Raw genomic sequence first — 16,385 nt, forward strand, 5'->3', positions numbered from 1 at the left:
TTTCCATCAAAATGGATGTCAGCCAACATATGTTAACTTTAAAGGTTGCATTGTACGAGGGAATAACCATTTTACAAAGACCCCACACTGAGTGAATTTTGATCGCCAAGTAGAGACTGTTTCAGAAATGGTTGTTTTAGTAATGAAAACCTAATGAAGGTCATCCTTGGTAGAGTAATGATTTAATCAACTCGATGGTCATCCAGTACTGTGACTGAAAGCTTTAAAATAAACCATACTTCCAGTTAGAATTGGCCCTGGCATTTAATGATATTATTCTGAAGTTGGATTGCTTTCTCCATTGGATGGGGAACTAATTTTACTTGTTAGCAATGAATAGTATATCATGTTATAAAGGAATAAGTTGCCCCAATATCCTATGAATTGTACAGATTCAAAACATTAATTTTCTAGGAACCCAGAATATACTCAAACAATATTTGCTGTAATTGTTGCACCAATGCTAACAGTTTTTCACCAAACTACTGCTAAGGCAATTGTATTAAAATAATATTTTTAAAACTTTTTTTCCTAGTTCAAAAAAAAATTACCTACAGGAGGAATTTGGCCACCACGCGGAGGAGAGCCTTCTCGGTGGTAGCCCCGACCCAATGGAACGATCTCCCCGTGGAGCTTCGTACCCTCACCACCCTCCAGACCTTCCGCACAGCCCTTAGAATCTGGCTATCCCGTCAGGCCTGGGGCTAAAGATTGTAACCCGCCTGAATGGTATGAATGTTGCGTTTTAATCATGTACTGTCTTATATGTAAAAGTCTGTCCCCCCCTTCCTTTTGATTGTGAGCTGCCCTGAGTCCCCCCAGGGAAAAGGGCGGCATATAAATAAACAATCTATCCATCCATCCATTTTACATTTTGATGGGATATAACAACTTTGAATGACCTTTCCTCTTAGAATCAATACATTTCTAAACATTCTCATCATGCTAGATAACCTTTGCTGACATCCCATTTGATAGCTTAGTAATTTTTTGAAACACTAACTTGGACTGTGTCCATCTTTATAAAGTAATACAGGAAATCTGCAATATCGGAATAGTGTACTGTACAAATACAGCATTCATAATGTAACCTATTTCTTGATTATATAGAAGTAAAACTTAAGTAAGTTTATGGAGACTTATACTAACACTACCAAAAATATTAATAGAACTACAGCTTCAGTATATTTAGAAAAGATAAAGTACTTATTTTTTAAAAAAAAATGAATTGAAATTATTTGAAGTTAAAATTATCAAATGTGTCCTGCTATAAAAGATATTTTAAATATATATCAGATGTGATAGGGTATATATAATATGTTTTGCTCAAACAAAGAATTGATTCTTTTCACTATGTGCAGAGTATTCAAATCTATAATATGTCAAATTGAACTGCATGTGATATTCATGCACTGTATAATTCGTAAACTAACATTATCAAAAAAGATGCTGAATAAAGTATATCTAAATATCGATCAATGGTCAAGAGGACAACGAAAAAATTTCCACTGTGGCAGCATAAAAAAAAGTTCCCAGCATAAATTTTGTATATTGTGTCTCCAAATATCCAGTCGTGCATTGAATAATAAATTTGAAAGAGAAGTGAAAAAAAGAGCAGATCAGAGATGGCTAAATTTAACAGATATATCTGTCATGCTCTTTTAATCTTCTTATATTTGATGAGGCCCAGTAGAAACAGCACATTGCTCACAAGGCCAAAGATAAATACCGAAGAGTAAAATACTGGCAGGACATTGGAAACAAATGTTTGCAAACTCACAGAATCTGGTGTTCTAAGACAGTGTTTTTCAACCTTTTTTGTGCAAAGGCACACTTTTTTCATGAAAAAAATCACGAGGCACACCACCATTAGAAAATGTTAAAAAAATTTAACTCTGTGCCTATATTGACTATAGATAAAGTAATTCTCTTGAATAGGAATCAAATAAAAAAGAAATTATTTTATAATTGTTCATATTTCTGTTTACTTAGTGCGAAACCTGGGCCTGTTTTTCTGAACACAAAGCTGATATTCTGGCAGGAATCGAAGAAACACACACACGTAGCTCTTCATCAACAGCTCTCAGTCTCTCTCTGTCTTTAGTTTTTATAGCAGTCAGGCTTGAAAAGCTCATTTCACACAGATATGTAATGGAAAATGGGAGCAATGTCAAAATAGCTTTGTTTGCCAGAACGGGGAACTCCTTGGCAGTATCCAACCAAAAACTGTCCAAAGGTAGATCAGCAAATCTTAGTTTGAAACCACGATTTTGTCTCAGTTCAGTTAGTTCCTCCTGCTCCTGTAAAGTCATGTCCTTTCCACCAATTGATGCTGAGCTAAAAGGGTCCCTAACCCAGTCAAGGCATTCAGTGGAGACTGAAGAGAAATAAAATGACAGCTTCTCCTCGAGAGTTTTTAAATGTTTAACTATTATCTCACACAGTGCAGCAGTGTGAACACCTTGCCATTGCTTGGTGAGTGTGAACATTTCAAGATTGCCACTTTCCATGTGTTGATGCCAGAGTTGCACCTTTGAACGGAATCCATTTATTTTATCTGTACTTGTAAGCAGGTTTTCATTTCGGCCTTGCATTCGTGTGTTCAGTTCATTCAGATGATGAAAAATATCTGCCAGGTATGCCAGCCTTGCACACCACTCATCACTTGCAAGCAGCTTTGCGTAATCTGACCTGTCATTTTTCAGAAACACTTTAAGTTCCTCCCGCAGCTCATACACACGAACCAAGACCTTGCCACGCGACAACCACCGGACCTCCGTATGAAACAGCAAGGTTTTATGCTTCGCTCCCATCTCCTCACACAAAGCTGCAAATATGCGACTTTGCACGGGTCGTGACTTTACAAAGTTTGCCATGCGCACAACATCATCCAACACAGGAACTAGGTCTGCTGGTAAAGTCTTGGCTACGAGGGCCTCACGGTGTAAAAAACAATGTGTAACAATCACATCTGGATTTCTTTCCTTCACTCTGCTTACAAAGCCTTTGGTGTGCCCGACCATGGCTGCAGCTCCATCGGTGCAGACACTTGTGCAGTTTTCCCACTTAAGTCCTCCTTGTTCAAGGTATTCTGATGTGACCCGAAAAATTTCTTCTCCTGTTGTTTTTTCTGGCAATGCCTTGCAAAAAAAGAAGTTTTCTCTAATTGCATCACCATCCACAAAACGCACATTGGCCAAAAGTTGAGCATGTCCACTGATATCAATAGACTCATCAAGTTGCAATGCAAATTTCTCACTGATACGGATCTTTTCCAAAACCACACTTTCGATGTCTGCAGACATGTCATTAATACGTCTGGAAATTGTGTTGTCTGAGAGTGGGACTTTGGCTATTTCCTTAGCTGCTTCAGGTCCTAGCATCTCCTCTACAATAGCTTTGCAGGCGGGAAGTATTAATGTCTCTGCCACAGTGTGCGACTTTTTTGACTTGGCTATAAGTTCAGCAACTTGATAGCTAGCTTTAAGAGCTCTTTCATTTACCTTTGTGGTTTTTCTCATGAAAGTTGCCTGTTTCTCCGTGTTTTCATGCAGGAAAACAAAATAGTCCGCATTCTTATTTTGAAGCGAAGGGTGTTTCGTTTGGAGATGGCGTTTAAGTTTACTTGGGACCATAGCACTGTTAGATAGCTTTTCACCACACACCACGCACAGTGGAGTTGGTTTCTTTGCATCTCCAGTGAAAGTAAATCCAAATGAAATATAGATTTCGCTATATTGCCTTGTGCCAGAGAATTTGCTTGAGCTAACCATCTTTGCTTTCTTTTGATCCCCACTCATACTTGGGCTCTCATCTGGCTGCGAATTTTGTTCAGAGTCCAGTTCTTTCCTTTTCAAAAACTTGTCCACCACTGCAGTATCTGCTCCTGTCTCACTGTCACTCAGTACTTACTGCACTTGTCTCCTCTTTAAACAGGGGGCCAGTTCACGGTCCCTCAGACCGTTGGAGGGCCAGACTATAGTTAAAAAAAACTATGAACAAATTCCTATGCACACTGCATATATCTTATCTTGCATATATCTTATTTTCCCCCACATTAGGTTGGCAGTATAGTTATCCCCACATTAGGTTGTAGTTCCCCAACATTAGGTTGTAATTCCCCCACATTAGGTCCAGTATAGTCCCCCACATTAGATCCAGTATAGTTCCCCCACATTAGGCCCAGTATAGTCCCCCCACATTAGGTCCAATATAGTCCCCCCAAATTAGGTGCAGTATATTTCCCCCACAGACATATAGCCTTCAGCCATACAGTGTATTACTGAAGGCTGTATGCCTGTGTACTGCTCCACTTCGGTGCTCGGAACACCGAAGGAGACGCGCCGCTGGTAACACTTACCAAGTTGACAGCGCGCGTTCTCCTCGCTTCTCTGGTCCTACGCGATTGTTGCTATGGGCGCACGCATGGGACGTCAGTGACGTCCCTGCATGCGCTACCACCCAGCGGTCCCCGCGTTTTTAAAGTAAACGCGGGGCCGCAGGGACTTAATAGAGGCATCCCTGTGTCCCAAAAGCAACTTTCGGGACACAGAGATGTCCCCAGGCAAAAACACTCGGCGGGTGTTTTTCCCACGGCACACCTTACACTATGTCACGGCACACTAGTGTGCCGCGGCACAGTGGTTGAAAAACACTGTTCTAAGACAAAAGAATCTGGTCTAACACAAAAGTAGCTTCGTTAAAAGTGACTTAATCCTTAAAGTTAAATCATATTTTTCTCTACACATGTTCTGTAAAATTGCTGAAATGTCTTCATTTCCATTAAAATGTTAATATGTGAAACTCTTCTGTCCAGAGGATCTTTATACAGAAAAACACAGAAATTTGGACTTGGACTTAATCTTCGTAAATGTCAACGTCCACAAGGCAGTGCTGATAACGTATTTTTTAAATTCACTAGCAAAAGCATAGATCAAAGGATTGATACAACAATGAACTCTACTGCAAGTGTTTCAGTCAGTTGCAATGCTATATTCATTCTCTTTAAATTGTCACAGTTGTCAGCAAAAAATGAAGTGTGAAATAACTGAAGCAGAAAAAAAAAAATTGGGGCCCAGAAGGGGAAATAAATAACTGATGATGAAAATAATCCAGGCTTATTTTCTTCACATTTCTCGATTTTAATAGGGTACTTAAAATGGGTGCATAGCAGAAGATCACAATCATCTTTGGAAAAATCAGACCTATGAAGAACATTTTCAGTGTAAAAAACTCGTTCCATGCAAAATGACTTTCATGTGGAAAATTAGACGTACAAAATTTCTTATAGTTTTCTACCTGTAACCTGAAAAAAACTAATCCTGGTGAGAAGACTAAACTTGCCAGACCCCATGTGTGAATGCTTGTAATTAAACCATATTACTCAGGATTTTAATGCAGATGTTAAATAAACTACATCTAAATATTGATCAATGGTCAAGAGGACAATGAAAAAACTTCCCCTGTGGCAGCATAAACAAAAGATCCCAGCATAAATTTTGCATATTGTGTCTCCAAATATCCAGTCATGCTTTCAATAATAAATCTGAAAGGGAAGTGAAAAATTGAAAAGCAGATCACAGCTAAATTTAACAGATCTGTCATGCTCTTAATCTTCTTATATTTGATGAGATCAAGTACAATTAGCACATTGCCCACAAGGCCAAAGATGAATATCAACGAGTAAAATGCTGGCAGGACATTGGAAACAAATGTTTGCAAACCTACAGAATGACATGGTGCTAATGCACCATCCTAGTCAAATTCAGTGGTGGGAAATGTTTCATCACTTATTCCATTCATTGGAGGATTACTTGTTCCCTGTAACTGAAAAAAAATTATTTACATGTTAGAAAGAGACAAACATTTATTTGTGCCACAAGCAAATAATAAAATACAAAGGTTTCCATTTACAAGAAAACAGATTGAATCAATCTAAGAAAAAAAACAAGAAATAAAAAGTAGTTTAGTGTTCAACTGCATAATTGTTAAGGTACCATGCGACCAACTTACTGAAGATTAGACTAAACTACTAAACTGAAAAATGCTGTATTTGTGGAGAAAATGAAAACTATTTCTACTAATTGACCTGTAATAGATTTTGAGGTCATATAAAAGTTTTCAAGAAACAAATACATCCAAATGAATTCAGTTTTCTAAAACCTTGGATCACCCAGAATTGTGATCACAACGAAAAGTGATAAAAATAAATGACCTTACTGAGTACCATTTAGTCAACAAGATGCTCAGTTTTTGTTTGCATTCAAATTTGGATGTTTGAAAGGGGTCAGTTTTGGATCTTTAAACACTTCCTACCATTTAAAATTGAAACATCAGGCAGATGAGGATTCAGGTGTAGATTTATTTATCCATAGCTACAAGAGAATGCAATTTTAGAGGCAATGTTAGACATTCTGTTTTATTTGAACAATTGTGTTCTGAATTTCTGATTATTTTTCATTGTCTTTATTATGAAGTGAAATCTCATAGTAGCATCAGGACTTTGCTTTCCTGTAATACAGCTACAATGTTCACTCTCCAAACTTTCAGATATAAGATAATAGTGATAATCTAATATCCACACTTCTCTCAAATAAAAAAATGCTGAGATCAAGAAGTGAAAATCAGTTTGTCATGACCCAATTGAGGGAAGTCACCCCTCCTAGAAGAATGAAATATATTGAGAAATATTTAAAAAGGCAGAATATTATATTTCCCTAAAGGGGAAACATGTTTCTAAAGACAGAAACTCAGAGCTTCAGCTCCCTGCCCCCAGCAGATATTTGGTGCCTATTGAGAAGGACTGGGCCAGCCTGTACAAAACAAAAGACTTTCAGCTCCAGAATGATGGGATTAAGACATGATCCTCCAGGACATAGTAGGATTATCTATCAGCAGAATTCACTGCATATAATCTCCTAAGGACATTGCATCTTCCTCTAGACTTCAACCAACTTCTCAGACAACCTACAGGGTTAGCTATGACCCCTACAACAGCCAATAGAATACATGTTATTGCATAGGAACAGGAAGCTCAAATACAAAGCCCAAATAAGATACAACTCCCCCCCCCCATTCTCAACTCCATTTTGTCAGTTGCCTAGAATCACATGTGGTTCTCCTTCATCATTAAACCATAATTCCAACCAGCCTCCATGTTTCCAGTATCTTTCTCCCCGCTTGGAACTGAAACAAATGAATATTTCTTCCAACACAATGTACTCAATATAACACAATACAATAGCAGAGTTGGAAGGGACCTTGGAGGTCTTCTAGTCCAACCCCCTTCCTAGGCAGGAAACCCTATATCGTTTCAGACAGATGGCTATCCAACATCTTCTTAAAGACTTGCAATGTTGAGGCATTCACAACTTCTGGAGGCAAGCTGTTCCACTGATTAATTGTTCTAACTGTCAGGAAATTTCTTCTCAATTCTAAGTTGCTTCTCTCCTTGATTAGTTTCCACCCATTGTTTCTTATTCTACCTCTGGTGCCTTGGAGAATAGTTTGACTTCCTCTTTGTGGCAATCCCTGAGATATTGGAACACTGCTATCATGTCTCCCCTAGTCCTTCTTTCTCTTAAACTAGACATACCCAGTTCCTGCAACCGTTCTTCATATGTTTTAGTCTCCAGTCCCCTAATCATCTTTGTTGCTCTTCTCTGCACTCTTTCCAGAGTCTCCACATCAGTATTCCAAGTGTGGCCTTACCAAGGCATTATAAAGTGGTATTAACACTTCACGTGATCTTGATTCTATCCCTCTATTTTGCAGCCTAGAACTGTGTTGGCTTTTTGGCAGCTGCTGCACACTTCTGGCTCATATTTAAATGGTTGTCCACTAGGACTCCAAGATCCCTTTCACAATTACTACTACTGAGCAAGGTACCACCTATACTGTACCTGTGCACTTCATTTTTGTTGCCTAAATGTAGAACCTTACTCTTTTCACCATTGAATTTCATTTTATTAGATAGTGCCCAATGTTCAAGTTTGTCAAGATTCTTCTGTATCTTGAGCCTATCTTCTGGAGTGTTGACTATTCCTGCCAGCTTGGTGTCATCTGCAAATTTGATGAGTTCCCTATTTAGTCCCTCATCCAAATCATTGATGAAGATGTTGAAGAGTACTGGGCCTAAAATAGAGCCTTGGGGTTCTCCACTGCATACTTCCCTCCGTGTAGATGCAGTTTCATTGAGGACTACACGTTGAGTGCAGTTGATCAGCCAGTTACGAATCCATCTGGTGATGATTCTGTCTAACCCACATTCTTCTACTTTATCTAGTAGTAGGTTATGGTCTACCTTATCAAATGCCTTACTGAAGTCCAAGTAAACTATATCAACGGCATTCCTCTGGTCCACTAATTTTGTCACATTATCAAAGAATGCAATAAGATTAGTCTGGCATGATCTGTTTTTGACAAATCCATGTTGGCTTTTGACTATTACTTTGTTTGCTTCTAGGTGTTTGCTATTTGTTGCTTGGTTATTTTTTCCAGAATCTTTCCTGGTATTGAGGTCAGGCTGATGGGTCTGTAGTTTCCTGGATCTATTTTTTTCCCTTTTTTGAAGATGGGAACCACATCAGCTCTTTTCCAATCCTCTGGTAGTTCCCCGGTGTTCCATGATCTCTGAAAGATATAATTCAGTGGTTCTGAGATCTTGTCTGCCAGTTCCTTCAGAACCCTGGGGTGTAATCCATCCAGTCCTGGTGATTTGAACTCATCTAGGGTAGACAGGTGCTCACTTACTGTTTTTTTCCCTATTTCAATTTGTGTTCCTAATCTGATTTTTGTGGTGCTGTTTTTGATAGATTGGACTGTTTTATCCCTTTGTGTAAAGACAGATGCAAAACATGAGTTAAATAGTTCTGCTTTCTCCCTGTTGCTTGTCACCTTCTTGCCACTTTCTCCCAGAAATGGACCAATTGTTTCCTTAAATTTTTTCTTGTTTTTAACATGTTGGAAGAAGCTTTTTTGTAAATTTTTACTTTTGTGGCAAGCCTTTCTTCATTGTGAACCTTAGCTTTCCTCACTTCATCTTTACAGGCTTGGGCTATTTGCTGATAGTTATGTCCCCCTCTTTCCACTTTTTATACTTATCTTTTTTGTCTTTCAATTTGTCAGAGAGTTCTTTATGCAACCATGCTGGTTTCTTTTGGGAGTTGTTATTTTTCTTCTTCATTGGTATTGTGCTAGACTGGGCTTTTGTAATCTCATTTTTCAAAATTTCCCAAGCTTCTTGAGTTGTTTTCCCCTTGAGGATTCTCATGCATGGAATTTTTCCCAAGCTCTCTCTAAGTTTATTGAAATTAGCTCTCTTAAAGTCCAAGACTCTAGTTTGACTTTGTTCTACTACTTGTGTTTGCATAATGTTGATGTACTCACTTCCGTTCTTTTTACTTTGAATTAAAAAGCTAAAGAGTGATAGAAAAAAAGGAATGTCATTGTAAAAAATGCAAAATCCATACTTGTAAAATACATTTATCTAAGAAAAATATCCAAAAGTTGGATGCAAGTTTTTGAGTTTCCAAAATTGTTCTTTAGGAGTAGAAATTATAAATCATGGATGATTTGTATACATAATAAAACAGCTGCTCCATTGTTTAAGCTTAATCTTTTGCCCTATCTCTTGCCACCCATGTTTTAACAAATGTTAGGCAGCTATATATTGTACCATATAGTATAAATTCTGCATTTTTCATCAAGAATAAATGTCAGGATTCCAAGTAACAAACCCAAAGCAATCAAAATCCTGAGGTCTAGAGTTTCCTCTATAATGTCATATTAACACAGCTGGTAAAAACCCGACTTGAAGGACCTGAGGTGTTCCCCACCTAAATCAAAACCCATTCTTGCCCCCAGGTCACACGTCCATCACATGGTCCAATCAGGTCATAGTCCCATCGCTGGCTGACTTTTGTCCATGCCCCTCCCAACACCTGGTAGGAGGTCCTTGGCTCCCACGGGAAAGAATGTTATTTTGGCTACACATCCCCCAGCAATCTCTATCTCCCTCCTCACATTCCCACAGCTCCAACAAGCCTTGCTGTAGCAGCCCTGAAGATGCTCCCAAAATGGCTTCAGGGCTGACAATAAAATAATTACCTTTATTTGTTATAAGTATCTGAAATAGTCTATGGAGAGACACATGGTATATGAATAATGTAAGAAGGAATCATCACAAGTACTTTTCTATACATATTTCATCTTCAATATTATTCACGTAAGAACAGTATGAGAACTTTTTCAATGGAATTCTTTTACTACTATTAGATCTATGAGAAGAGTATATCCATATGGCAGGAATTAATTGAAGAAAATAGCCTCAATTGTATTTGTATGCTCTCATAGAAATGAAACAACATCATCATCTGAAGGGGAGAAATTTTTTAAAAAGAAGCATGGAAATGAGACATTAATAAAAAATCTTCATATTGATAGTACAACCGTACTGAAAAAAATCAAGTGGGGGAAAATTGAATCTAATTGTAGAAACCTTTTGTGAAGCGTTCCAGATTTTGTAGTTACTGAATATGCAGAGGAATATTTTGCAACTTCACATTACCAGCAGAATTGTAGTTCCTACATACAGTTCTGTGAAGAAATAGTAGTAGATCTATGGGAAACTATTACAGAAATTGTAGCAAACATATTACAAAAAAAACAAACAAGATACAGGAGGGATATAGATGAGGTATATTGAATTCATACGAATGACGCCAGGAGGCATAGGCTTCCAAAACAAATACACGTACTTTTCACTAGACAATCAGTAAGTGATGAAGTATATAAGAAATTAAAAGGAGAACAAATAACATACAAAGGAAGAGAGATACAAATTCTGAGACAGATTTTTAGCCTCTTTTTTGAGATAAAAAGGTGCGTCTTATACTCCCAAAAATACAGTAACCAAGAAATAAAGTTATTAAAAATAAAAAAGAGGAATATAAAATGCAAGCATTCGCAGATGACATGGTATTTATATTAGAGGAGCCATTAGAAACAGGAACTAAATTGAAAAATAGAGGAATTTGGCAAAGTAGCAGGACTTAAAATTAATAAGAATAAAACAACAATCATTACAAAAAATTCTCACTAAAAACAAGAGCAAGAATTAGAGAAAATTATGGGAATGTAGATAGTAAAAAAAGTAAAATATTTAGGAATTTGGCTGGCGAGAAAATATTCAACAATTAAGGAAGATAAATATGAGAAAATGATACAGAAAATAAAAAAGGATTTGGAAAATTGGAAGAAAATGCAAATATCATTAATGGGAAGAATTGTCATTGTCAAAATGAATGTACTACCCAAAAATTTGTTCTTATTTCAAAAGTGGTACCAATCAACTTAGGGAATTTTTTTTTCATAGATCTAAATAAATTAATAGCAGAATTCATTTGGTTAGGGAAAAAGTCACGAATCAAACTAAAATTACTACATGACAGCAGAGAAAAAGGAGGTTTTGGACTCCCGGATTGGAAGCTCTACTGTCAAGCAGCAGTTCTCACCTGGATAAGGGATTAGATTAATTTAAAAAATAGGAGAATACTAACAATAGAAGGATATAATTTAGAACTGGGTGTGCATGCCCTTATTTGGGACCATGACAAAACTCATGATTACTTCCAAAGACACGAAATCAGAAATGCTCTATTTCAAATATGGTCAAAAATCAAAAGAAAACATTACAATAAAATTTGGCTATCCACTATGGAAACACTAATCTATCTGAACATATTAGACACAAATAAAATAATTAGATACAGCTTCTTGGGGGCGGAGCCTGTCGCCGAGGAGGGCTCAACCGAGCTCCTCTCAGAGATCTGGTCTGTATATCTAAATAAGATCATAGATATCACCCCTTTTTGGCTATAAAGGGGCAGGGAGTAGCTCTGTGTGCTAGGGTCTATTCGTAATTCACAGCCTTTCTCTTTTTTTTTTTTGGCTGTGGACAGAGATTAGATCCAGCGTAAACGGAGCCTTTATCTCCAGCCAGTTTCTTCTCAGCTGCTTTTTTTTTGCAGCCCTAGACAGGCGATACCCCCCCCCCGGACAAAGCAAAGTTGTTTGAAGCTAGGATTAATACGGGCGGGTCCCACCCCGTTGGTGACTGATAGGGGATGTACTTAGCCGGCTTTACCTTCCTGCAGACCGCTCCTTAACAAAATAATTTTTTTTTTTTTTTTGGAAACAGAGGGGAGCGAAAGCGCTGTTTATTTGTTTATTTATAATGGCACCTAGGTCAAAATCGAAGCGTCTCTCTACAAATGTGCCTAAAGAATCTATGAATGAACTTAAAGAATTTACACTGGAATCGCAGCCCTTGTCTCCTACGCCCTCTACTGGAGAATTTTTAACACAGGATTTTTTCTTTCAAATGCTTAATGATTTTAAACAAGAAATTAAGGAATTTGTATTGGAGCTATATGATGATTTAAAGTCTAAAATTGACCAAATGAAGGCGAATACGTTTGCAGCCGTGTCTGCCCTGTCTGATTATACCGCTGAAATAGAGAATAAATTGGAAAGCTTGGAGGAGGCTAATTCTAATTTGACTACTAATATTCAAATATTACAACAAAAAATTAGAGACACTCAAGAACAGCTCGTTATGATAAATTTTAATAAGAAGGCATTCGCAATAAGAGTCAGAGGATTCCGCGAAAAGGAACGAGAGAATCTGAAACAGACCTTTGTTGAAGCCTTCAGCCATGCGGTGGGAAGCCCGGGACTTAACTTTGATTGGCAGATTCGGAAAATCTATCGCCAGAATTCGTTGGTAGCGGAACAGCGACAGCTCCCGAGGGACATAATTATATATTTTTCCACAAAAGAATCCAGAAACGCGATTATGCAAAAGTTTCATAATAATAGTTTGCGAGTTGATGACCAGGACTTGATTGTCTTCAAAGAAATACCTTTCCAGATGTTGAGAGCAAGAAGAGACTATGCTTTTTTAACTAAAGAGCTTAGAAATCAACAGATTCAATATAGATGGGAGGCCCCAGCCGGCATTACGGTCACATTTGAGAATCAAAGACTTCGTCTTAACTCTGTTTCGGAGGCTCGAGATTTTTATTACAAGACTTTGAAGGCGGGACTTCCTGATTCACTTGGAAAAGAGGAGACACAAGCTGAAGGAGAAGGCAAGCAACAGACCACATGGCTGCAAGATGGAGGGGGTAGCCTTTCCTCCCTCGGAGAAGCAGAAAAGCGGAGATCGAGGATTTAGACATTTTAAAATATTCGCCAAAGTTGTGGATTGAATGGGGGTTTGCGACCTCTTTCCGGTAGAAAAAGCAGAACTTATTGGTGGGGTGATACTGATTGTATATATGTAAAATGAATGCAGAATGATTTATGTTGTTTAAATTCTGTTAGAAGGGAAAGTTGGAGGAGATTACTTTAAAACAGAAGGTAAACTGATTCTTGTTGAAAGTATTATTTGAATATGTGGAATGATCCATGCTATTTAATTTTTATTAGAAGGGAAAGCTTGGTGAAATTATTTTGAGCTAGATTTTAAACTAATGTCTGCATAAATTTGATAGTGGTAAATATCAGAGAAGCAAGGGATGAGGGTAAAATGCATGCGGAATGATTTACGTATATTGGTGGGGTGATATTGAATGGATATATGTAAAATGAATGCAAAATGATTTATGCTGTTTAAATTCGGTTAGAAGGGAAAGCTGGACGAGATTATTTTTTAAAACAGAAGGTTAACTGATTCTTGTTGAAAGTATTATTTGAATATGTGGAATGATCCATGCTATTTAATTTTTATTAGAAGGGAAAGCTTGGTGAAATTATTTTGAGCTAGATTTTAAACTAATGTCTGCATAAATTTGATAGTGGTAAATATCAGAGAAGCAAGGGATGAGGGTAAAATGCATGCGGAATGATTTACGTATATTGGTGGGGTGATATTGAATGGATATATGTAAAATGAATGCAAAATGATTTATGCTGTTTAAATTCGGTTAGAAGGGAAAGCTGGACGAGATTATTTTTTAAAACAGAAGGTTAACTGATTCTTGTTGAAAGTATTATTTGAATATGTGGAATGATCCATGCTATTTAATTTTTATTAGAAGGGAAAGCTTGGTGAAATTATTTTGAGCTAGATCTTAAACTAATGTCTGCATAAATTTGATAGTGGTAAATATCAGAAAAGCAGGGATGAGGGTAAAATGTATGCGGAATGATTTACGTTGTTTAAATCCTATTAGAAGGGAAAACTGGTCAGGATCATTTCAAGATAGAATGTAAACTGATTTTTGTGTAAAGTAATACTTGATCCACGCTGCTTAAATTTTACTAAGAAGGGAAAGTTTGGTTAGATTATTTTGAATTACTGTTTGAAAATAAGGTTAAGAAAGATTATTTACGCTGTTTAAATCCTATTAGAAGGGAAAGTTTGATTATTCTTCTGTAAAGTAATATTTGAATATGTGGAATGATCCACGCTGCTTAAATTTTACTAGAAGGGATTATTTTTGAGCTAGATTGTATATTGATGTCTATACAAATTTGTATAAATGTTTATCTGAATACAAGGTTAAGGAAGAGGAACGGGAGAGTCTACAGGAGGTCGGGGTAAATAACAAAGAAGTAAGAGACGAGAATAAAATATAGATAGAATGACTTACACTATTTAAGCATAGATAAAGATGGGGGGCTGAGCTTAACACAAAGAGTTCTTTTTCTTTTTTTTTCCTTTTTCTTTTCTTTCTTTTTTCTTGTTTTTCTTTTCTTTAATATATTACTTTTATTTTTAATCCATACGAACATAAGATACTTTAGATAGAAGGCAGTGCCAGGTGTGGGCCCTGGGAAGTCGGGAGGATTAGGGATGGGGATTTATGGGGGGGTGGGTGGGTGGGTGTTAACATAGTCTCAATAAGAACAAGAATGCACTTATATACGGTTGTTTTTTTTTGTTTTTTTTCTCTTTTCTTTCTTTATATTTTTTTTCCTTGGTTTATTTTACTTTTTATCAGATTATAATAAACAACACTTGAATAAAGGAATACACCAAGGAGGGAGGTAGAGGGAAAGAAGAGGGAGGAGTAAGGAAGGAGTAAGGGGAATGTAAGGAGGGCGTGTTGGGAGTAAGGGGAGAAGGAAGGTTTGAGGGGAAAGGGAAGAAGGAGGGGAGTGTTAGAGGGAGGAAAGGAAAGTTGGAGGGGGTAGATGGGGTGTATGGAGGATGGAAGTGCCAGGTGGGGTTGTGAATGATGAGTTGTGTTTTCTTTTTTATTTTGTTTTATTTTTTTTTCTTATAGCAAATACCCTGTATATAAGTGATTGTAAAATGGAATGTGAAAATGAATAAAATATATTTAAAAAAAATAATAATAATTAGATACAAAGATATATTAGATAATCAAGAAAGGTTGAAAACAAGGCAAGAACTGAAATATGAGGGAATAGATATAGACTGGGGGCATACCTACAAATACAAGCAAGGTACAAAAAAGATAGAGAAAGAAATGGATTTTATAAGGAGGCACAAGAATTAGATAAAATTCTACAGGGAACCAAAGAGAAATTTATAAAAAAATATATCATTACTTATTAAGATTCAAAATGGAAGAAGTAGTTGTGAAAGAAACTATAATAACATAGGTAACAAATTTCGCATATACTATAGAATTGGCAGAATGGGGAAAAATTGGGAAATAAACTATAAATTAATGATGGCAAAGGCATACAGAGAGGTTACACATAAGACGTTTTACAGATGGCATCTCCCACCAGCAAGAATTGCAAAAATGTTCCCGGAATGTTCACCAACTTGTTGGAAGTGCAATCAAAACACGGAACGTACTATCATATGTGGTGGACGTGCACATCTGCAAAATAATATTGGATAAAAATAAAAGACTGGCTGGAAGAAATCACCACACACCAAATAGAACTAAAACCAGAATTATTTCTACTAGGATAAAGCAAAACTATGAGAAAAGTATCAAATATCTAATTCTACACATAATCACGACGAGAATTACATTTGCACGGAATTGGAAAAATAAATGTATACTAACGGAAGAAAATTTAATAAAAAAAATTGGAATGCACCGAAATGGATAGATTTACAAAAGAACTAAAAGATAAAGAAGAATCCGAATACTATTCAGTATGGGATTTATGGTATAATTGGCTAGAGAAAGAAGTAAAAAAATAGGAAAGCAATAAAGAAAAGAAGAAAGATCAAGACAAAACAATTACAAAACCGGAAAATGAATAAAAGGTTGAAACACAAAATAGACTGTAGACTATAATAGTAGGAAATGAAATGATATAAGATGTATATAAAAGCTGTTATATATAGAATTGATAGAAAAGATATATGAAATAAAATACGTATATAGTTA

General features: G+C 36.7%; 1 protein-coding gene and 1 pseudogene across 1 annotated transcript; both read right to left on the reverse strand.

Annotated features, from left to right (window-relative positions):
- Positions 1–1,988: 1,988 nt before the first annotated feature.
- On the reverse strand, positions 1,989–3,773 carry LOC148045851 (zinc finger BED domain-containing protein 5-like). Its single transcript, XM_087714390.1, has one exon. The coding sequence runs from the start codon at positions 3,771–3,773 to the stop codon at positions 1,989–1,991; it is 1,785 nt and encodes a 594-aa protein (XP_087570516.1).
- A 1,050-nt stretch (positions 3,774–4,823) lies between these two features.
- LOC106554873 (C-C chemokine receptor type 5-like) lies at positions 4,824–6,229 on the reverse strand (annotated as a pseudogene).
- Positions 6,230–16,385: the final 10,156 nt, after the last annotated feature.

This window comes from Thamnophis sirtalis, unplaced genomic scaffold (genome assembly GCF_051295495.1).
Source record: "Thamnophis sirtalis isolate CommonGarterSnake01/CBP01778 unplaced genomic scaffold, rThaSir2_p1.2 scaffold_4, whole genome shotgun sequence".
Lineage (NCBI taxonomy): Eukaryota > Metazoa > Chordata > Lepidosauria > Squamata > Natricidae > Thamnophis > Thamnophis sirtalis.

Bases quoted from the DNA above. Each gene is read 5' to 3' on its own strand.
- LOC148045851 (XM_087714390.1), bottom strand. From the start codon at position 3,773: ATGGTTAGCTCAAGCAAATTCTCTGGCACAAGGCAATATAGCGAAATC.